We start from the raw sequence: 21,854 nt of genomic DNA, 5'->3' as shown, positions 1-21,854 counted from the left end.
AAAGAATAGTAAGAGCAAATCTAAGTACAAAAGCAGTTATAGCTTACACAGAATTATTCCTCGCTTCTAGCTCGGTTGTTTCACCTCAAGGTCGTTAACTGAATTTCCAGTGACTAAGGTTAACTGGCTTAGCGGGGTAAGGAATGGTAAATAGATAGCACCATTTCATACAATCTGGGGGTTCCTCTCGGGGATTTGCTGGGTTGGATTCTTTCTCATGGGCAGCTTCGCTCCATGGCAAGGACAGAGCACGTTTTCACGGGTGGGAGCAGCAGTTCCTGGTGGCTCAGCCTGGCACGGCTTGGCACGGCTTGGCACACACCTCAACCCCACCAGAGGATGGCCCGGGCTGGATTGCAACTCAGCCTAAGTGATTTAAAGCCCAAATTCCCAGCGGGTGTGGTGGCAAGGCGATGGGACTTAGGCACGTAAGTCATTTAGGCACTTGAGGCAATCAAAGCCTTTGCTCCGGAATCCTTCCAACCCTTTGGAAGCGTCTCCCGTCAGATCTGGACGTGCACTTTGGTTACCAGGATCACAGCATGTGGCAGGAGCAGGGAGCAGCCCTCTGGCTGAGTAAACAGGCCTAACTCTGATTTACACCAGCCTGAAACCAGTCAGAGCCGGGGGGTTCTGACAGTTCAGCAGGGGCTGGGAGAGGGGAGGAGAGTTCAGCTCAGGGGGGATTTTGCACGAGAGAAGAAAATCACTGCGCTCTTGTTACACTGTTAGGAGTTATAGTTCCTTAGGCACTTGCTTCAGGCTTTAAAACAGCGCATGGTCAACAAAAGCAAACAAGACTATGTACATATATGTAAAAAGTGTTATAAATAGGTTTTTTAAACCATAGATACTATATACATCTTCAATTAACAAGTAACCCTTTGAGTGTTTCCTTTTGAGGGGGGGGTCGGTTGGGGTCGGGTTTGGTGGGAAGGTTTATTCCTTCTCTTTTTTTTGGGGGGTGGGGGTGGGTTTTGGGGGGGGGATGGGTGGGTGATGGTTTGTTTTTTGGTTTTTTTTTTTTGTTTGTTTTTGGTTAATTTTCTTTCCCGTTTTCTCGTCTATTTTCCCCCGCCTCCGTCTCCTCCGTGGACGCCACGCGTGCCCTTGTCCCACCCCAGCAGCGCCGGGCATCACTCGCGCTTCCGTAGGATGACGTAGATGATGCCGCTGGCCAGCGCCAGGGGGAAGGCCAGCCACGCCAGGATGTAGGCGAAGCCGTAGGTGGTGTTTTCCGAGGCTTGGTGCCAGTCCGTGTGCCTCACTGTGAAGATGGCAGCGCCGCTCATCACGCACAGCCCTGCCGGGAGCAACACAGGGAAGGGGTCAGTGATGCCACTGCTGCCTGAAACTTCTTACAAGAGATCATCCAGTCCAACCCTTGAGCCAACCCCGCCGTGGTTCCCAGCCCATGGCACTGATGCCACATCCAGTTTATCCTTGAACACCTCCAGGGACGGTGACTGCACCCCCTCCCTGGGCAGCCCATTCCAAGGGCTGAGCACTCTCTCTGTAAAAAAGTTCGTCCTGATATCCAACCTAAACCTCCCCTGGCACAGCTTGAGACCATAAGAAACCCCCTAACACTCGATTTGTGAGGTTTAGAAAGCAACATTCCCTCCTATCACAAGAATCTAATTTCTTCCAAAGCGTGCATAACTGAGTTACAAAAACCTCTTGCTTTTATTTACTTACCTAATTAACAATTCAAAGCATTACCTAATTAACAATTCAAAGCATTACCTAACACTGCTACACCCACTTCCAAAACCATCCCTCCCACCACCCTCACCACACCTCCCAAATCTGAGCTGGAAGTCCCAGAAGACCCCTATCCTCATCTCTTCATCCTCCTCCTCATCTCCTCTGTCCATTATACAGTCACATTATACAGCGTCGCACCTTCTGGAACAATTTCGAGGCTCCTGAGTAGCTCTGACTGCCTGTCAGGTGTTAAGTCTCTTTCTCAGTACATTTTCAGAGGTAAAAAAACTCTTTAGCTCATTCTGTTGAGGTTCTTAACAATGATAAACAGCATTTTAGGAATAGTGTACAAAGGTACTAACAAGCTAAGCTGGAAACTTGTACAATATGGGTTTTATGCCTATCCCACTGGAATGAGCCAGACAGGATGAGCCCCAACACCAGCATGGGAGGATGTTTATTATTGCCCCCTTGTATCCTGTCTCCTGGAAAACTGAGTATCTCCTGTCTCCTGATTTGGGGGATGATGCTGTTGGCTCTACAGGTGAGAGGGGGTATCTCTGCCATGCTCAGCAAGCAGATCCAGACCCTGGAGCAGACAAAGCTGGAGCACTGCCGGGGCTCACCCATCCCTTGGGCAACCCCAGGTCCAGCTGCTGCTCCAGACCAGCCCCACTGCTCTGGGTGGCTTGTTTAAAACTCAGGCTGCAGCCTGACCCACCTTCCTGAGGTGCTGCAAGAGGTCAGACATGAAACTGGGGTTTTTTTTAAGCAATAAAGTTTCTTTATCACCTGTCCAGGTAGTAAAGAACACAAAGAGCTGGGCCTCAGGGTGCTCTGGCTGAGCAGGTTCTGTGCCCTGTGATTTCCCCATCCTTCACGGCTGTGCCAGGAGTTCAGCTGGAAACCCCACTCCCTGCAAACCCCACTCCCTGCAAACCCCACTCCCTGAAAACCCCATTCCCTGAACACCTCACTCCCTGCAGACCCCATTCCCTGAAGATACCACACCCTGAAAACCCCATTTCCTGAAAATCACAGTCCTTTAAAACACTGTTTCCTGCAAACTCTGCTCCCAGCAAACCCCCCTCCCTGCAAACCCCACTCCCTGCAAACCCCACTCCCTGCAAACCCCACTCCCTGCAAACCCCACATCCTAAAAACCCCACTCTCTGAAAGCCCCATTGCCTTGAAAACCCTATTCCCTTGAAAAACCTCCCTGAAAACCCTGTTCCTTGAAAACCTCAGTAAACAGTCCCTGAAAACCCCAGTACCTTGAAACTCTACTCCTTGAAAACCCTGTTCCCTGAAAACCCCATTCCCTGAAAACCCTGTTCCTTTGAAAACCCCGTTCCGCTGCAAACCCTGTTCCTTGAAAACCCCACTCCCTACAAACACTGTTCCCAGCAAACCCCACTCCCTGCAAACCCCATTCCCAGCAAACCCCACTCCCTACAAACACTGTTCCCAGCAAACCCCACTCCCTGCAAGCCTCACTGTGCCCGTGGCTCGTCCCTCTTCCCCACTGCTGGCACCCACCCTGTCCAGCCAGGGGCCACTGTGGGTCCCCGAGGGGTGTCCAGCCAGGCCCAGCCCTGGCAGGCAGAGTTGAAGCTTTGTTGCAAAGCCCCCGTGAGCGCTGGGCTCACACAAAGCCACCTCTATTCCTGCCCGAAAACAAGCCCTTTTAGTCAATCCCAGCAGTTCCATTATACAGTCGTGGGGCTGTTGTTGGAGCCGAGTTCCAAATCCCCTGCACGGACCTCAGGACCACCTACATTTAACCACCGTGATATTTGAGCTGCAATTCCACTTGACACTGCTCCTTTTGTTCTGGGAAAGTGCACAAGTGGGAATACGCTTCAGGAAGGCGCTGCTGGAGCAGTTTCCATTCTGCCAGCACGGAGCCGACTCCCACTGCCCAGCCCATGCACAGAGAGCACAGCCATTGTCTGCCCGGCCTGTGGGACAGGGACGGGCGTGTGGCCACCCCAGTCACCTCCAGACAGCGAAAACACAGCAGCAATTGTCCCCAGGAGGAATTTGGCAGAAGGGAGGCGATGGCTGGGACTGCACTTGTACAGCATCTGCACTAGTTTGGGCATGGAGAACGTACTGGGAAGTGAGGGACAGCTGGATCCAGCTGCCTGCACCAATGAAAGCAATAATGCATCACCACTTTGGAGCAGGATTTTAAGAACGCTCTAGTCTTGCTTTGACAGGTCAGGAGGGCAAACGTGTCCTGGGATCTGTTCCCACAGGTCTGTGTGTGCTGGCGCTGCCCCAGCCCTGCAGAGGAACCAGGCTGGGCACTGGTGCCAGCTCCAGGTCGGCTCTCCAGACCCAGGGGTTTGCAAAAAGCTGTGGGATATGTGGCAGGCACAGCCCTCGAGGCTGAGCCCACCCTCTCCACCCCACAGCTCTAGGGTGGGAGGGCTGGGAGAGAAGGGATAGAAGTGACGATGAGGCTGGAGAAGAATGGAAAAGTTGGGTCAAACCCTGATAAATCCAAACCAATGTCTCTCCCAGGCTGGAATGACACAGCTGTGAGGAGTTACCCATGGATGTGGTTGACCCAGCAAAGGTGGAGGGTCAAGGGTCTTTTGTTGCCCTTTTGTCAGCTGCAAATCCCATCAGGGCAAATTCAAGTAGTCTTCATGATTCCAAGCAGTGTGGAGAAGGTGCTGGTGATGATCCTGCCTGGCCACTGCACAACAGACCCCACTGGCTTCATGCATCTCTTCTTGCCCTTCTCTCCACTCCCCACTGTCCCTGAGCTAAGCTGTAGTGGAAACCAGCCCCTGCCCTCCTCCCTGGCTCTCAGGACACCCCTACCAAGCTCTGCCACCCAACAGCACCCAGTGGTCCTGCCCCTGGCACCCACTGGTTCAGGTCCAGCACTGCTGTTTGCCAGGCTCCAAAACTGGAGACCTCCAGCCTTGCCAGGCTGCAGCACCCTGGGAGGAGGTGCAGGGTGATGGAGGGCTTCAGGCAGAGCCTCCTCATCCCCTCCCAGAAGGAGGAAGGTCCTCTCCAGCTCTGCTGCAGCTGAGAACAAAGCACTCGGGCGGGTAAGACCCCATCCCTGGCAGATCTGCTGCAGGGCTCTGTGGTGCCAGGGCTTGGCAAGGCATGGATGAACACCTGCAAAGCCTGAAGGCCTCAGGAACTTCCTTCCTTGGCTTCAGACAGCACTGGCTTTCTACCACAAGCTGCAAGGAGACCACATCAGGTTCAGCTCCTGTGACCAAAGCTGTCTGTACCTCCAGGGGCATCTCCTGGCAGCGCTGGCACTTTCCTACCAACAACCCTGAAATTTAGGGTCACAAAGATCACAGCTGTCCTGTGCCCCCTCCTCCAGCCCTGGAAGCTTCATGGGGATCAGGTCACACTTCTTCTGTCCTTCATACTGGCTGGGGATGGATTTGACCCACACCTCAGGCTCAGCAAGGAAAGACGCTGCATCCCTTTAGGACACCCAGCACAGCACGGACAGGAGGGCTGCAATCCCCATTTTCTCCTCCTCTGACAATGAGGATTCACCAGCAATCACTCAGGAGAGAGAAGCCTTCTGCTCCCAGGTCTATTAGACAGGCTCTCAGGCAGGTAATTGCATTATTAATGCCCATTTCCCTTCCTTGTCTCCATGGCTCTAATGGGTTTTCTACACCTTTCCAGAGATGCTGAACTGATCTGAACTCACCACCTGCATTATGGCCAAGCAGATGCACTTATCATAGATTTCATGCCAATAAAGGTTAGTTCTAAACTTCTTCAGGGTTTTTGAAGGCCAGGCACTTAGAGGATACTCAGAGACTTTGTCTATACCCAGTGGATGAGTTTTACCATTGACTTAGTGGGCTTGGGTGGCTTCTAGTTTAACATCTAAAGCTCTAGGAAATGATTAATCTCCTTCCCAGACACCCTGTCATAATGCAGCCAGAACCTTGAAGCACAATTAAATTTTTCTAGCCTGAACACTTGAAAATCCTCTCCACTGGTTTCGTATGTGGAAACATAAACAGAGTCAGAGGCTTTACAGCATCTATATTTGGGAACTGCAACATAGGACATGAACTGTGGCTCGTTTCCAGCACCAAGTTCTTTAAGAGTTAAAAATAGTAGCTGACAGTTCCAAGTCAGCTGGCTCAGCCTGCAGCTCCAGCAGCTCTTTGGTGATGTGGAAAGCACCAGGCCCCCTCATGGCAAGTTTATAAATAATCACTGGGTCCTCTTTTGCCAAAACAGGATTGTCAGGACTTCCCCCACCCCACCAGCAGCTGTGGAAGCCTCACCCAGACCGGCACAGGTGTGTCCCAGAGCCAGCACAGCCACCCAGGACCCTCCATGTCCCACCCTGAGCCCTGAGGAGAGCAGGCAGAGCCCTCAGTCTGGCAGCCCCCATGACCTGCTTGCCCCCAGCTCTGCCCCCAGTGGGTCTGATACCTTGTCCCTCTAAAACCTCCCTGGCTGGGGCAGCAACCCTCTTGCACCTTCCATGGTGCAAGGGCAGAAGAGCCTGGATATGCCCTGACAGACAGATCCCATCCTGGGCCGTGTGGGACCTTGACACACCCAAATTATTCCACCCCTCTTCCCTTCGCTAGACCGTGCAGGGACCAGCTCCATGGCCCTCCTGCCCCTGCACCCAGGGCTGTGCTCATTCCCACACCACTCTCTGTGCCTGGCAGCCCCATCCCCAGCAGTGACAGCCCCATCCCTCAGCCCCCACTCACCAGCAAGGATCTGGAAGACTCCGGTGATGTAGAACCTGCCGCCCTTGGTGAGCGTGAACAGCTGGCAGAAGAACAGGAACAGGGACAGGACGCTGAAGATGACGGAGAGGATCATCATGGCTTGGACAGACTGCAGCCATTCTGGGGACAGACAGACAGATGGACACCTCAGTGTGGGAACTGCACATCACAGCCCACCACTGCGCCCGTGGCCCTGGCACCAGGTCCTGTGCCACCATCCCACCCCTGGATCCCAGGGAGTTTGTTAACAGTGACAAACAGTGACAGGCTGGATGAGACCACATCCAGTGCTGCACCAGCTGGTGAGGTTCTCAGCGCTCAGCACGGACAGGATGCTCCCCAGGATTTAGGATGCCATGGGGTAAAACGAATTGCAGGGCTGGGCACTGCCTCAGGGAGCATTTCCCATTAAAGAGGAGCAGGGAGATTAGCCCTGACCTAAAGCCTGCAGAAGACAAAGCCTCTCTCCCCCAGCTCCATGCCAGGGCCTGGTTGTTCAGCTGTGCTACAAACACAAAGCCATGTGCAGCAAGCTGTGAGACACCGTGCTGGCCAAGCTCCGAGGGCAAATAAATACACAGGGAGTGAAAACACCCTCTGCCCTTGTGGAGTCAAACCTTTTGGAAGAGCCTTCCCCAGCTGCCAAACGCAGCTGCCTCCCAGAGCAGACCAGTTAAACCAGCCCCTGCATGACTCACTGCCCAGCTATTTCCAGGCTGAGTGGGTGTGTAACTCCCCACGCAAAAAAAAATACACATAAACAAGCAAAAGGAGGCTCCATCCCATGAGCTGCTGCAGCCTGACAGAAAGGGGCAGCTCCTGAGGGCCCCAGGATGGGGCCACGCTCACAAATACCTCTGCCTTCCCCTTTCCTTAGTAAGCCTGAAACCAAAATGTGTATTTGCAGCCTTCCTGGAGATGTCTCTGAGGATGCAACATCAATTAACTCATTGTGAAAACCAGCAGGACTCAGTTCGGGTAAAATGAGGCACAAACCACGCAGTGCAAGGCAGAAGAATCGTGCTTTGGGCTGGGTCCTCAGGTGGGATTAGGGAGTACTGAAGCCTCAGGCTCAGTTTTACTCCCACCAACTTCAGTTCCCTGACTGCAAGAACCAGCTTTCTGCAGCAAATAGCTGAAATGTAGCAAAACTCTCAAACGAAGCTGTGCTGTCACCTCCAACACCTGGAGCAGCAAATGAGGCCACTGGGACTGTCCAGGGCAGTGTCTGCTCCACAGAACTGACCACTCCTCCCCACTAAATCCCTGCAAGCTGCACTCAGGGAGGTGAGAGAGGAATTGGAACTGGAGAGCCAGGCACAGCCTTCAGCTGGGATGGCAATAATGCTCCGTGCCTGAGCCCTCCCAACAAATCCATGCCTGAGGGGAACATCCTGTGCCGCTCAGTCACGTCTGCTGTTTGACTTTGGACCAGCAATTCCGCCCCTTGTCTTTGCATCTTGCCTCAGGACGTTCATGTAATGGAGCAAACTCAGTCCCTGGAACCACCCAGAGAGGCCCCTGCTCATCCCAGACAGCCTTTTCCTTCCCCTCCTTGACACGCTTCCCGTGCCAAACTACTCTGCAGCATCAACAAGCTGCTGCACTTCACTCATTCCAGGGCACTGGGTTCCCCCTGCACCAGCTGCTGCCGTTCCTTAGGAAGGAGCAGCTACCACTGCTTCCAGGAAAGCCCTGTGTGGTGGGATGTGCACACAAATATCCAATATATTTCATCTATCTCACGCAGCCGGGCAGGGAAACCCCCTTGCCTCACCCCCACCTGCCCCTTCAGCTCTGGCCATGAGCCACCTCTGGGAAACAGGGATGAGGCAGATCCAGCACCACCAAAAATCATCATATCAGAAGGGATTGGGGAAGTGGGTAGGTGGTGCAGCTGCTGAACTGCAATCTCCCTCCACACTTCAGCACAGAAAGACTCTCATCCCAGCTCTGGGAAGCTGAGCTTTCCTCTCACCCTTTCCCAAGCCCTGAAGCCACGTCCAGCCCCGTGCACTGGCTGAGCCAAAGTCAAGCCCTGCAGTTTCATCCAGGCCCCAGAAAGCCAAGTCTTTTGTGATTTCAAAGGCCACGGGATCCGGGCCGGAGAGGAGCCCTTTCTGCTCGGAGGTGGATGCTCCAACTGCTGGTTATTTTCGGAGAAGTCTGTCTAGACAGAAAGCTGAGCTGAGCTGAGCTGCCCTTTAATTGCATCCGCCTCCCCGTGCCTGTTTTTTGGTTCTGAATGCAAATGATTTATAGGGGCTTTGCAAAATCCCGTTGTAATAAAGGGCAGTGCCAGAGGAATATAAAAGTGGGCACTGAGGGGGGAGCCCATCGGGGCCAGAGGGTTTCTGCAGCCAGAGAGCAGTGAGCCTGTGAGCAGGGAAACCAAGAGACAATTCCACAGACCAGAGCTCTGAACCCGCTCACATCCAGCCCTTTGCTGACTTTGATTGGCCTCCTTTGTGAGAACAAGGGGCAGCATCCCCAGCCCAGGACTCAGAGATCCAACAAGCTGCTCTTCTCCTTTAGCTCCAAGCCCAGCTTACCACAGACTTCAGCTGTGTTAGGACAGCTAATTGCCTGTAATTCGTTTAAAATCAGCCTATAAGTGCAGATCGATTTTCACCTCCTCAGCCCCACACCCTTTTAACTCCTTTGCTGTCAGTGCCGTGTCCTGCCCACAGCCCTTCCCAAACACAGCGAGTTTCCCGGAGGGAGGCCGGCCCCGGGAGCTGCCCCACGGGCTGTCAGCACTGTTTACTCCCAGCCCGTTATTTGTGGTTTCCCCTGGCCAGCAAGTCGGTTGCTCCATTTTTCTCCTGCATCTCTGCTGCTCTGTGTTTGTATCTTTGTTCTTCAGGAGGAGGAAGAAAAGGAAGCAGCGTGGAAAGGACAGATAACACCCTGCATGCTGCTTCCGGAGAGGACCCGTCGGGAGGGGCTTTACAGCCCTTTCAGAGCAGTCAGAAACAAAGCAAGAAGTTTTTACAGAATAAATTCGAATTTTCCCCGAAGTTCTGCAAGCCCTGATGTGCCCACACCACTGCTGACAACAGCAGGGAAGAGACTTCGCCCCTGGGATGCTGAAGAACACATTTCACTACCCTAAAGTCCAACAGGAAAGAAAGAAACCCAGAGAAGAAACTGGTACCTAGAGCAGAAATTGCAGCTGAATCCCACAGAAATACAGCAGCAAACACAACCCCTTCCAGCAGAGCCCCAGCCCTGCTTGCAGGGAGGTTTTATACCCAGACAGGACTGACAGGGAGAAACATGCCCACGGCCTTAAAGGACAGGCATTGCCTCCCCAGGGTTTAATCACACACCCCCCACCCTCTTTGGACCCAGCCAAGGAAAAAGAATGAAATGCAAACTGCAAAGACACTTATTTGAGCAATCACCTTATTCCATCACTGTAAAACATCATTAAATTAGTGCTGGGCTTTAAAAGCACCTGAGTGCTGGGACCTGCCACTGATGGGAATATTTTGCAGATAGATTTTCCCTTTGCAAACTGTGTATGCACTCTACACTTAAAAAGCAACCACTTCTGGGGAGGAAAACATCTATGAAGGAGGTAATTGTAGCAATTATAATATATACAAAGCTAGAGGGAGGGGAAATTCATGATCAACAACTGCATGGTAAAACCTGCCCCTTCAATGCTGCAAACTAAATATCAGCAGGGTCAGGAACAGCACAAAGTTACCAGCCTGGTCTGCCAGGAAAAGCCATGTTTTCTGAGCAGAATTGCCAGAGCAGACTCCCAGGTTTCAAGGTCTGACCAAGAACCTGAACCCAGCTCACATCTTTGGCCTATAAAGTGGAGAGGTGGCATCAAAGCAGCTGGTTTGATATTGAAACACCCCTTAAGAGGGCTGGAAAAGGCTGAGCTGAAGATGCAGAAATATCAGTTTAATTGCCTCATTCTTCTGGGGCTGCACTTCAGACCAAGGCCCCTCAGCAACTCGCTGAAGCAGCTCAGAAAGCCAAAAAGGCTCAGCCCCTGCAGTGCTGTTCCTGCACTGCCCAGACCCCTCTGCTGCCTCCCACACCCCAGAGCTCCAAGGGAACATCTCTCCTGTTGGGGAGAACAGCATCACAGGCCATCCAGCAGAGCCTCTGAGCTCTGCTCAGATTCCCTGGGATTTCCCAGGGAAATCCAGCTCCATGACATTGCAACTTTATCCTGCTTTGGCCCCAGACCTCCCCCAGGCACACAGTCAAACCCACCCCAGCTGGTGCTGCTGGATGCTCAAACCAGGTTTTGTACCCAAAAGACCACAGGGTGCTGGACTGAGGCATTCCTGGAAATCCCACTGGAAAAGGGCTCCCAAGGTGTTTGTGAGGGCTGGGGGATGAGAGGGTGGGAAACGCCAGCGCTGCAAGGAGGTAATGAATGAACACAGTGCTGTAATTCCTGCCCCTGGAGAGACCTCCTGGGTCTCTTCTGCAGCCCCTTCAGAAGGAGATGAACCTCTCAAACCTCTGTTTTCTCCTCTCCTCCTCTTTTCCTCTTGGCTCTCCTCCCTTTGCCTTCTCCTTGGAGCTCCATCCAGGCAGTCCATGAGGCCAAGCTGTCCATAGCTCTCCAGAGCTGCCACACTCAGACATCCCATCACACCATCAAAGCTCACGTCCCACAGGGGCAACCTCTGGTGCAGCTGAGGCAGCAGAAAGCTCTGGCACCATGAAAAGCACCTTCCAACAGCTCCACAAAGCCCAAGCCAGCTCCTCTCCAAGACCCTCGGCGTGGTGGCTCTGGCTCCCTTTGGCTGGTGTGTGAGAGTGAGCTGAGGTGGCAGATCCATCACTCCAGGCTCAGATCCTCCAAAGGGCTTAGGTACCAGCTCCCAGGGATTTCAAGTCCAGGCAGCAGGAGCAGGGATGGGCAGTGGTGGTGCCCTGACCCACAGGCACATTGCAGGGGGACACTCAGCCTGTGGCCTCAGGGACATCCAAGAGTCTCATCAAGGCCAAAAAAATGTTGGATTAAGGGTTTTACAAGCACTGCACTCTGCAGGGGACTCCCTCATTCATTCTTCTGGTTTGACAGTCATCGTTAGCCCACAGGTCACCTTCGTCCTTCCTTTCACTCCTCTTCCATGGCCAGAGCACAGATCCAGCAGGGAAGGTTGTCTGACCTCCCCTTATGCAGCAAAATGGGAGCCAAAGAGCTCTGGAGCAGTTCAGAAAAACACAGCACCAGTTCCCTACCTCTCTTTATCAGATGCTCTTTGTAAGAACAAACAACAATAAAAAATGGGTTTATGCAGAGGAAATCCCTTTCCTATCAAAGGCAACAAAGTTGTGGGAGAAACTGATCCGAAATACAAAATACTCTCCTGGAATAGGAGAGTTTTAGATGTTAGGAATAAATTCTTAACTCAGAGGGTGGGGAGGCCCTGGCACAGGGTGCCCAGAGAAGCTGTGGCTGCCCCATCCCTGGAGGTGTCCAAGGCCAGGTTGTTTGGGGCTTGGAGCAACCTGGGCTAGTGGGAGGTGTCTCTGCCCATGGCAGGGGGTGGAACTGGATGAGCTTTACCAACCCAAACCATTCTGGGATTTTGTGAATGCCCTGCAGTTTATTTCAAACAACTAAGGGACAAGTGACTGTCACCCACAGCAGGCAGAGGGTTCAACCCTGCCTGTGTTAGGCTGGTGCCACCCATCATTAATGACAAAGTGGGTGTCCTGGACCCACTAAAAGCTGCCTCTTTGCTACTCTGCTGCCAACTGCAAAGAGCCTGAGGGACCAGATATGTCCCCAAATCAAGATATCTCTACATGGGGTCCATAACTGGGTGGAACCAGCTGATGGTACTTTATACCTGAAGTATAAAGGCTGTGCACTCTCACACAAACAAGCTCTCCAGTATTCACTGTAGGCCTTCTCTCCAACACATCCAGCACCTTTAAACAAGGGTAATTTCCTGCTGGTTGGTAATTTCGTTCCAGTTTGCAACTGCCCAGCAGAAGCAAAGCAAAAGGCAGCAGCAGCAGCACTGTGGCCACAGGTGCACATCATGTAGGCAGATGGTCACTTTAGCATTCAAGAAAAAGCTGAAATCATTGTTTAAATCTTCATATCAACAAATCTTTGAAGGTCTAACTTGCTGGGGTGACTGAACTCTCCCCTCCTGTGCTAGGAAGTGTCCCCTCACCGCTGACACGTTCTCCTGTTGGAGCAGTCTCAGCCTTCCCAGTGGGCTGGAGGGGAATTCCCTCCCATCTCTTTGTGTTGAGATACTTTACAGTCACTATCAATAATGGAATTAGACATTGAGAAATAATTTTCCTCAGCACAAGGCTTCAACGAAGCCTTGCTACACCATTTTCAGTCGTAAAAAGGATTACAACAAGTTAAACAGCACCTCCATCTCTCCATCCCACCTTTCCCATGTTATGTGAGTCCAGCACTGCTGGAAGAAAGAGTCTGAAAGAATAAAGGCTGGAAAGCCACTCTGGGGGAGCTGACAGAGCAAAAGCAGCAGGTTCAGATGTTTCAGTTATGCATTTTAAAGCGGAGAAGCAGCAGCACAACTCCTCCTGGGAGCAGCAGATGGGTCAGGGTCCAGATGTTTCTGCCTTGTATCAGGGATGAAAAGCTTTCCTGCCTCCTCCAGCACAAAGAAAATGCATTTACAACACCAGCAGTGCTGCTTAGGGACCCATCTGCCAGGGGAAAGAGGCTCTGGAGGAGGCAGAGTTGGTGTGCAGAGGAGCAGGGCAATCCCTGGTGCATGGCAGTGGCTGCCCCATCCATGGGAGGCCCAGGTGGTCCAGGGCAGATCTTTGCTCTGGGCAACCCACCTGGGCTTAGCTCGTGGCCATCACATCAGTAAATCAGTGGGTGCATCACACAGCCCTCAGCACTCAGCAATCCTGTGGACTGGCAGCCCGTGCATTTCCCAAGGGTTTGGGTTTTCTCCTCCCTTCAAAAAAGCCAAAAAACACCAGCCTGCCTGTGAACAAGCCAGTCATGGGAAAGCCACAGAGCAGCAACAGGAAGAACTGTGCAAAGACAACAGGAAAAACATCTCCTGACATTACAGAAGGACGCAGGGATCTCCACGGATGCCCCCGTTGCTTCCCCACTTGCAGCACTCCCACCAAAATCAGAAGAAGAGCAGAAAAAAAAGGTCTTCTTGTCTGCACAAATAATTCAGTTGTGGAAAGAAAAAAGGCCATTTTTGGAGGGAAAAAAACCTATCAAACCGTCTGGACACTTGGGGTGGAATCTACTTGAGAGCACCCGAGCAGCCCAGGCCCGGCCGCGTGCCCCGTGCCGGCAGCGGGACCGCGCAGCCGGGGCTGGCACAGGGCCCTGCCGGCGCACAATCCTGGGATTCAGAGCCGAATTCCTGAGATAAGGCTTTTCCAGGAATGTCTGACAGCGCAAACGAAGCAAAGATTGCAACATTTTTTCCATAGTTTTCGGCCTCTCGGAAAAAAAAAAAAAGGCATTATGTGACGAGCAAGTGCAAAAATCAAAGCAACAAGCGGGCGGTTGTACGAGGAGAAGAAGTGGGCACCTGCCCTCAGCTCCCTCCCCAGGAGTGGCTCAGCCCTCACACAGGGTTTGAGCCCTTCCCAGAGGAATTTGGGAGGTGGGAGCTCAGCCTCCACGGAGGCCAGGGCCACCCTGTACCCAAGGCCTGATGTCCCAGGAAGCCGTGGCCTGGCAGTGCTGCACTCAGCCCTTGGGTTGTTCTGCTGCCTGTTCCACCCCCATGGGGTTATCTGTAGGGTTAGGGGCACAGTCCCAAACCTGCCTCAGTGTTAAACAAAAGCAAGTCCCACTGGCACTTGGTTTTACAAGTTCAGCTTCTTGTTGTGCATCACCAGGACAGGGGAGGCTCGTCCATGCTGAGAACAAGAGGGACATCACAGCACAACCAACCCCCAAAGCCCCCATCCATGATGAACAAAGGGGACCAAGCACTACCTAATTCCCCAAATTCCACCTGCACAACCAACTCCCAAAGCCCCCATCCATGACAGGACAGAGAAGGCTCATCCCTGCTGAGACCAAGAGGGACATCACAGCACAAACAACCCCCAGAGCCCCTATTCATGATGAACAGAGATGACCCAGCACTACCTAATTCCCCAAATTCCACTTACTGAGTTCCACTGCTTTTGAAAAGAGAGGAAGGAATAAGCCCACCACAGCAGCCACTGCGCTGGCCGGAAGAAAAACTGCCTCTGTGTAAAGAGTGAGTTCTGCCAAAGTTCCCAAACGAGGATTCCTTGCTCTTAGCCCAGAGCAGACCTTGGCACTCCAGGATTAACCATTAAGTACAATCCTTGGCACAGGGAAAGGAATTCTTAGGCCTGTCTGCATCCTCCTGCAGCACAGCCCGTGTCCTGAGAGGGATGGAACCGAGGATGGTTTGTGGTATTTGACAGGGGATCACTCCTATTTTTGAAAGTAAGCTTATTCCTAGGAAAGAGCATATGAGGAGCATAAGGATGAGGCAGGAGACAAGTGTGAGCCTCAGAGGTGGCTCTGCCCCAGCATCCTTGCCCTGTGTTGCTACTGCTCCAAATAGGACAGCAGCTCCCCTGGTAGCAGTGGGAGCAAGGGATGGACAGCAGGGAGGGAGGGAGCAGGACCTGCTGGAAAGGATATGTGGCATTTTTTGTCTGTTTCTACAAACAGATCTTAAAAGCCTTATGCAAGCCCAGGAAAAATCCTTTTGTGTTCCTACAGCAGCAGTGAGCTCGGGATCCTGCCTCCAGGGCCTTACAAGGTGAAGGTCCTCAGCTGCATTGCTCCCACACTCCTGCCCCAGGGTGGATGGGGCACAAGCTTTTGCTGAAGCAAAACCCCCTTCTCATGATGCCAGAGCAGAACCTTTGGATAAATAAGAGCTGTCAGAGGGCTGTTGAAGCCTTGGGCATGATGCACTTCTGCTCAATGAGCATCTCACTGGGGCACCTTATCATAGAATCACACAATCACAAAATCATGGTTTGGGGTGGAAGGGACCTTAAAGACCATCCCATTCCAACCCACCTGCCATGGGCAGGGACACCTTCCATAGATAAGGGCTATCACCCCAACTCAGCTGCTCGACTGTGTTTGTAACAGGGTCATCTTGACTACAGTCCCTTTGATGATAAAAAATCATCACTGCAAAGGGTTCACGGGGAAGCCCAAATTTAAGTGGCTCAGTCATAGAACCATAGAACATGCTGGGCTGGGAGGGACCCATCAGGACCATCCAGTCCAACTCCACGTAGACTCAAAACACGCAGCAGGACAGTCAGGCGAGGAGGAAACCAGCCAGCTGCATTTCAGACAAGCCCCTCTCCACACTGGCAGCTCCAACACACAAACATCCTGTAAACATCCAGAAAAAGCCACGCGGGTTTGAAAAGCAAAAAGATTTGGGGAGGCTTTAGAGCCCTCGGCTCCGGGGCTCCTGGGGGCAGTCGCTGCCTTTCACTGCAAAGCACAAGCTCAGCAGTTCGGAGCTCGCATGACTGGCCGTGCACAGGCTGCCTACGCTGCAGATAGCCAGCACCAGCCAACTCCAGAAGGCTCCTCGCCTGGGATGCGATCCAGCCGCTTCCCGGCCGTCCCGGACACCACCAGGCGTCAGCAGAGACCAGCGGTGGGAGCTCCACTCCCACCGACACCAGAGCCTGGGCCCGTGCAGGGACACACTGCTGCTTTCAGCCCGGGGAAGGCAAAGGGAAGATACCAGCACCCACCTTCCTGCGTGGGGTAACGCGAATGTTTTGCTCGCAGCACTAGGGAGAGCAAAATCCCCAATCTCCAGAACCCCTCTGACAGTCTCCCATCGCTCCAAGACCCTCTGGAAGCATCTAGTGCTCTCAGTGTGACTGTTCCCTCCTCACTAAGGCCACGGGGCATCACTTTGCTCCTACCTCGGGTCTGTTTTCCGGCATGAAGTGCCTGTGCCTCCAGTGACAGCGCTGGGATTCACAGCTGCTTGCACTGGAGGTTGCACTGGGGCAATCTGTTTCCACAGGAAAGCAAAAAACCAGGCTAACAAAACAAGTGCTGGCCACAGCAGCACTGGCATTAGCTCTGTCTTCTGGGGAAACTGAGGCACGGGCTTCCCTGACCCCCTGAGCATGGATTTGGTGTTACTGGTACCATAAATCGCCCTGGAAACTCTGTGTCATGGTGTCTCCTCCCCTGCTGACCTCAGCAAACAGCTTGCTAGGTGATGTCACCCAGTGTGACATCAGCCTTCACCCAGCTTGGTCCAGAGGTGGCTGTTCAGCCCCCCAGATGTGGGGGTGCCACGGGAACCCTCTCAGCAGCGGGATGAAGAAGGACTCGAGCGCTCAGCACATCCCACAGCAAACCACAGGGCAAGGGTTGTGCACAAAAACTCAGCCTACCACAGCAGGAAAGCACAGGGCAGCTTCCTGGGTAGGGATGGGGTATCCTCTGGAAACAGGCTGTCCTTGGAGCACTGTGTGCATCTTTAAAACCCCCTCACATTGGAGCAGAGGGAGGAGTGCCCAAAACAGCCCCTCTGCTCCCAGCAGGGCAACAGAGCAAGCCCTGCTCCAAGGACCACCTCCTGTTCATACATCCAACTGGAAAAATGGACTAGTAACAGGAGAGCTCTCAAAAGGCCTCGAGCAAGTCACCTGCACTGTGGCTGAGTGTGCCAACACCCTGCCACGGTGCTGCCAGGAGCCTGAGGGCACAGGGCAGGGTGATGGGCATCGAGTCTGGTTTCCTTGCTAAGCCCCATCACAGCTTCAAGGACTCGTAAGGGTGGGGGGAGCAATCCCCCCTTTGTGGCCCTCCAGGACCACAGCAGAGCCATTCCCCTCCGTGTGGGGACAGAGCAGAGGAGGCAAGGGGATGGGGTGGGAGGGAACAACTTCAGGGACACAGGGAAAAACAAGAAGGAATCGCAAATAACCCTCACAGGCAACCCCCCCTTGATTCCGTAAGTGCCAGGAGGAGAATAAAAGCGAGGGGCAGCAACAGGGAGCACTCACCATTGTTGGATGATGCCAGGCAGTGGAAGATGGTTCCAGAGGTGCAGTTCTGCCAGAGGTCTGCCGTGTGCTCGCCGTTCACCAGCCATTGCTGCGAGAGAGACACAGCCCGGTGAGCAGGGCCCTGGGGGCAGCAGGACGCCCTGTCCCCCCCTCAAAGCTTCTGCCCCGAGCAGCCCCAGCACACCCCGGCACGTGTCTGCCCGGCCGGGAGCTCCCAGGCACACGCTTTCCTTTAGAGAGAGGTTTGGAAAGTAAATACTGATATTTGCTTTTAACTGCTTTCGCCTCAACGGCAGAAACACAGAAGCTCTTTATGCTCTTTAAACACGGAGCGAGTCCCGAGGGGATGCGCATTTCCCTCCTCCCGACCGGGATATTTGAATGCTTCCACGTGATTCCTAACGACTCGGAAGATTTTTGTAACGTCTTCCACTACTATTACCACCAAAAAAAAAAAAAAAAAAAAAAAAAAAAGAGAGAGAGAGAAAAAAAAAATACGCGAAGAAGCCCCTGGTGAAGCAACCCTGCGAGTCACCAGCTCCACAGAACGGCTGCCTTAAAACCAAGTCAAACTTTTTCCCGAGCAGCTGACGTGTTCACTGGGCTCCAGCCCGAGGACAGTGCTGGGAAGGCTCTGTGCCGCATCCAGCCCTCAGTCTTCCCGCTCCTCGCAAAGTTTAAGCCTTGGAAATCACCAGCAGGAGCCCGTCTGGGTTAGGAAACAGTCTGTGCCTAATTCACAGCCCCAGAGGAGCAGAGCTGGGGAGCAGAACTGCCGGTGCCGAGGAGCCAGTGCCCAAATCAGCCCCGTGCCAAGGGGCTTCGCTCGAACTGGCTGTACTGGTCCTGTGGGCTGGAGCCCATTAGCAGGTGGGGCTCCCTCATGAAAGGGGAGTGAAAGCAGCATCACCCCCATGGAGGGGATTTTGGGTGCTCTGAGACTGCTCCCTGATATGGACCAACGCAGGGACGATGAGGAGATGGGCTTCAGCACTGCTCTGTACTGTGAATGCCCTGAGCACCCACCACACCACACACAACAAAACCCCACCAGTTACACCTGACAGCACAAACTCCGAAATCCCCAAATCCCACTGTTAGTGAGACCAGCAAGCGGCAAGTGAAAGCTTCCTGCTAAGAGCCAGGCTGTAAAATAGGCCATAAATAAAAATACCACCTCCTGCTCTTGCCATGCCATGTCCCTGGCTCGCTGGCACCCCGGTGCCAGGGGAAAATCCGTACTTACACTGACGATGGTGGAGACGAAGAGCAGCACCAGCACGGTGACGTGGAGCACGATGATCCCCAGCAGCAACAGCAGCATCTTGGCGGCGGTGGAGGGCAGAACTGGAGGGGGACAGGGATGCTGCTGAGTGCGTGTGCGTGTCTCCGTGTGTGTGTCTGTCCGTCTGTCCGGGCCGGCCGGCCGGGGGCAGCAGGAGACGCTCCGCTCCGCCCCGCCGGCTCCGGGGCATCCTGCTGGGGCAGCGCCCTCCGCCCGGGCCCCCTCCCTCGGCCTCACCGACGGACGGGGGTCCGAGCCCTCTGCCCGGACCCGCTCCCGATACCCCCGGGGGTCCTCCGAGGCCTCGCCCCGAGCCGGATCCCCCAAGTCACCTCACCGAGGATCCCCAATCACCTCACCGAGGGGGCTCCCCCAGCCCCCCTCTCCAGGATCCCCAGGGGGACGGTTCCCCGAGAAGGCTCCCCCAGCCCCTCTCCCCCGAGGGGGGCTCCGATCCCTCTCCGCAAGGGGAATGTGCTCCTCGCCCCCCCGCCCGCGGCGGGAAGGCTCGATGTCGGCGCATCTCACCCGAGGGGCTGCCCCGGCCCCACTCCGCGGCAAGGGGGGTGGTACCTTGCCCACCCACCCATGGGACCACCGGGGGTGATGCTGTCGGGCCTCTCCCCAGCGGAGGCTTTCTCGGACGACCCCCGTGGGGGTGGGGGGGAAGGGGGCGTCTACTTCGGCCCATTTCACCCCAGCGAGCTACCTCGGCCCGTCTCTCCGGGGGTGCCCTCGGCCAATCTCCCTTCGGCACCGCCAACAGAGGCTCTCCTGGACCCTTTCCAGGGGTGGGGGAGACTTTCCTCAGCTATCTCCCCTTGGCACAGCCAACAGCGGCTCTCCTGGACCCCCTCCCGGGCTGAAGGAAGGAGCTCACCCCAGCCCACCTCCCTTCGGGACCCTCAGTGAGAGCGGAGGGGGCTGCCCCGACCCTTCTCCCTAGGGGATCCTTGTGTACGGCGGAAGGGGTGCTCCCAGTCCCTCTCCCAGGGTTCTCGCAGCCCCTGTTCCCGCTCGGTGTGTGGCCGCTCCCCTCCCCTCCCCGGTCGCCCCCCGGCCCATCGCGGGCCCGCTCGTACTCACGTCGCTGCGGAAGCGAGCGGGGCTGGGCTGCGTGAGCGGACGCGGGCGCGGAGCCGGAGCGGGCGGGCGGCGCTGTCAAGTGGTCCCCTTTAACCGGGGCCACCGCCCCGCTGCGTCTGTGGGGACGGGGAGGGCTCAGCCCTTCGCCCGCCGCCCGCCTATAAAGCGCGCCAGCGCCCGCCCCGGCCCCGCCGCTCCCCCCGGGAGCCGCTCAACGCCCCGCTGCCTTCTCAGGCTCCGCATCCCTTCCCCTGGGCTCCGCAGCATTCCCTTTCTCCGGGCTGCGCATCCCGCCCGCGAGCCGCTCCCTGCCCCGGCACAGCGCGGACCGCTCCGCCGGCCAGCGCAGGAGAATTTGGACGGGGGGAACGAAGACCACCCTCTCTCCCCCGCGATGGAACCCCCGGCACCCCCGGAGGAGGGAAGAAGGAGGGGGAGAGGTGGTGGCCCCGTGAGTGGGTGTCCCCGGGGTGCCCGCGGCTGCAGGGACAGGACAAGCTGTCCGAGCTGACCACATCGGGGGTCCCCTCGCCCCCGTTCGTGCAGCCCCGAACAGATTCCGTGGGACAGGATTTGGGGAATGGGCTGTGCTGGAGGGATTGTAGCTCTTGGACTCGATTTTTTTTTTTTTTTTTAAGCACTTGAAAGCCAAATGAGGTGGAACCGAGCAACTTTTCACTAAATGGAGGGTGAGATTTTTCAAAATGCTGGAGGACACTGGGAGAGCTGGGGCTGTTCAGCCTGGAGAAGAAAGGTTCTGGGGAGACCTTAAAGCCCCTTCCAGTGCCTAAAGGGGCTGCAAAGGGCATGGAGGGACAGGACAAGGGGGAATGGCTTCCCACTGACAAAGGGCAGGGTTAGATGGGATATTGAGAAGAAATTCTCCCCTGTGAGGGTGGGGAGGCCCTGGCACAGGTTGCCCAGAGAAGCTGTGGCTGCCCCATCCCTGGAAGTGTCCAAGGTTGGACGGGGCTTGGAGCAACCTGGGCTAGTGGAAGGTGGGGGTGAGACTAGATGATCTTGAAGGTCTTTCCAACCCAAACTATGCTGTGATTCTAGACTTAGGTGCTCGGGGAGGAAGGAGTGGCTGCACAGCAGCCCTCACTCATTCCTCACCCCCAGCTAATCTGTTGATATAAAGCTCACACACAGTCCAGCCCCCACCCCCCGGGGACCTGCACGCTCCTGGGAGTCCTGAGCACTCACACCAACCTCCCCTTCACCTCTTCCCCTCCTCACACACCAGCTCCAAGCTAATCCCGCGTTGTTGCACTGACGAGGGAAGTCGGCATCCAGCCACCGAGACTGGAAATCTTGGGAGAAAAGAGGGAGAGGAGCGTGCTTGGCTCCCTCCTCCTGGCAGGCAGAGGCGTGTTCCCTGCAGCGCTGGCTCTGGCTCCTCACACTCACGCAAGGGGTCCCGTCATTAGCCAGCGAGTGGGAGTTCAGAGCGCTCCGTAGGGGTCGGGGGAGGGAGGCCAGCGGCTGGAACGACATTCCAAAGGATGCAATCTGCCCTCCCCTCCAAAAAATGCCAGCCCATTTCTCTGCTGCTTCCACCCCCTGCACCCTGGGACGCTGCTGCCTGCCAGTGCCACCTGTGGCTGCAAACCCCAGGGGACTGAAACATCTGGGCCACCATCGGTACTTTCCTGGCTAACGAGGCTATTTTGGGCTGGTTTTCCTCTGTGCAGAAGGAGCCCCCACGCTCAGGGCTGCACAAACACAGAGTGAGAAGGGTCTTATCCCCCGGGGCTGTGATCCAGTCTGCTGTTAGAGACCCTCTTCTGATTTGGGTTTGTAGGTCTGAAATCTCAGTTGCTGCTGTCTCTGGACAAAATATCCAACGTTTTCCCCGAAAGCAGAGTGAGATGATGCACAGTAGGGGAGGTGTGGGGGTGACATTCTGCTCCTGAGCTCCTCCATGAATGTGGGCAAGCAAAACCACTGCAGTCTCAGTTCTGAAAAAGGTGCCCAAAGCAGAAATATCTGAAACTGAAATCAGGGGAAAG

The 21,854-nt window shown here is 54.8% G+C and overlaps 1 protein-coding gene across 1 annotated transcript; it reads right to left on the bottom strand.

The window, feature by feature from the left end:
• Positions 1 to 1,032: 1,032 nt before the first annotated feature.
• PMP22 (peripheral myelin protein 22) lies at positions 1,033 to 19,875 on the bottom strand. Its single transcript, XM_029960022.1, has 5 exons — positions 19,843 to 19,875; positions 18,718 to 18,818; positions 17,469 to 17,559; positions 6,444 to 6,584; positions 1,033 to 1,303 (listed from the first exon to the last, which is right to left on the bottom strand). Exons 2-5 carry the CDS (start codon positions 18,793 to 18,795, stop codon positions 1,137 to 1,139), a joined length of 477 nt encoding a protein of 158 aa, XP_029815882.1. The 5' UTR covers positions 18,796 to 18,818; positions 19,843 to 19,875; the 3' UTR covers positions 1,033 to 1,136.
• Positions 19,876 to 21,854: the final 1,979 nt, after the last annotated feature.

This window comes from Manacus vitellinus, unplaced genomic scaffold (assembly GCF_001715985.3).
Source record: "Manacus vitellinus isolate BGI_N305 unplaced genomic scaffold, ASM171598v3 scaffold_24_pilon, whole genome shotgun sequence".
Lineage (NCBI taxonomy): Eukaryota > Metazoa > Chordata > Aves > Passeriformes > Pipridae > Manacus > Manacus vitellinus.
This window is presented reverse-complemented; position numbering and strand designations above follow the sequence as displayed.

Excerpts from the sequence above, each read along its gene's own strand:
- PMP22 (XM_029960022.1), bottom strand. The coding sequence starts at position 18,795 with ATGCTGCTGTTGCTGCTGGGGATCATCGTGCTCCACGTCACCGTGCTG. Across the intron at positions 17,560-18,717 it reads TCGTCTCCACCATCGTCAGT|CAATGGCTGGTGAACGGCGA; the intron begins GTAAGTACGGAT and ends TCTCTCTCGCAG. Across the intron at positions 6,585-17,468 it reads CCTGGCATCATCCAACAATG|AATGGCTGCAGTCTGTCCAA; the intron begins GTGAGTGCTCCC and ends GTCTGTCCCCAG.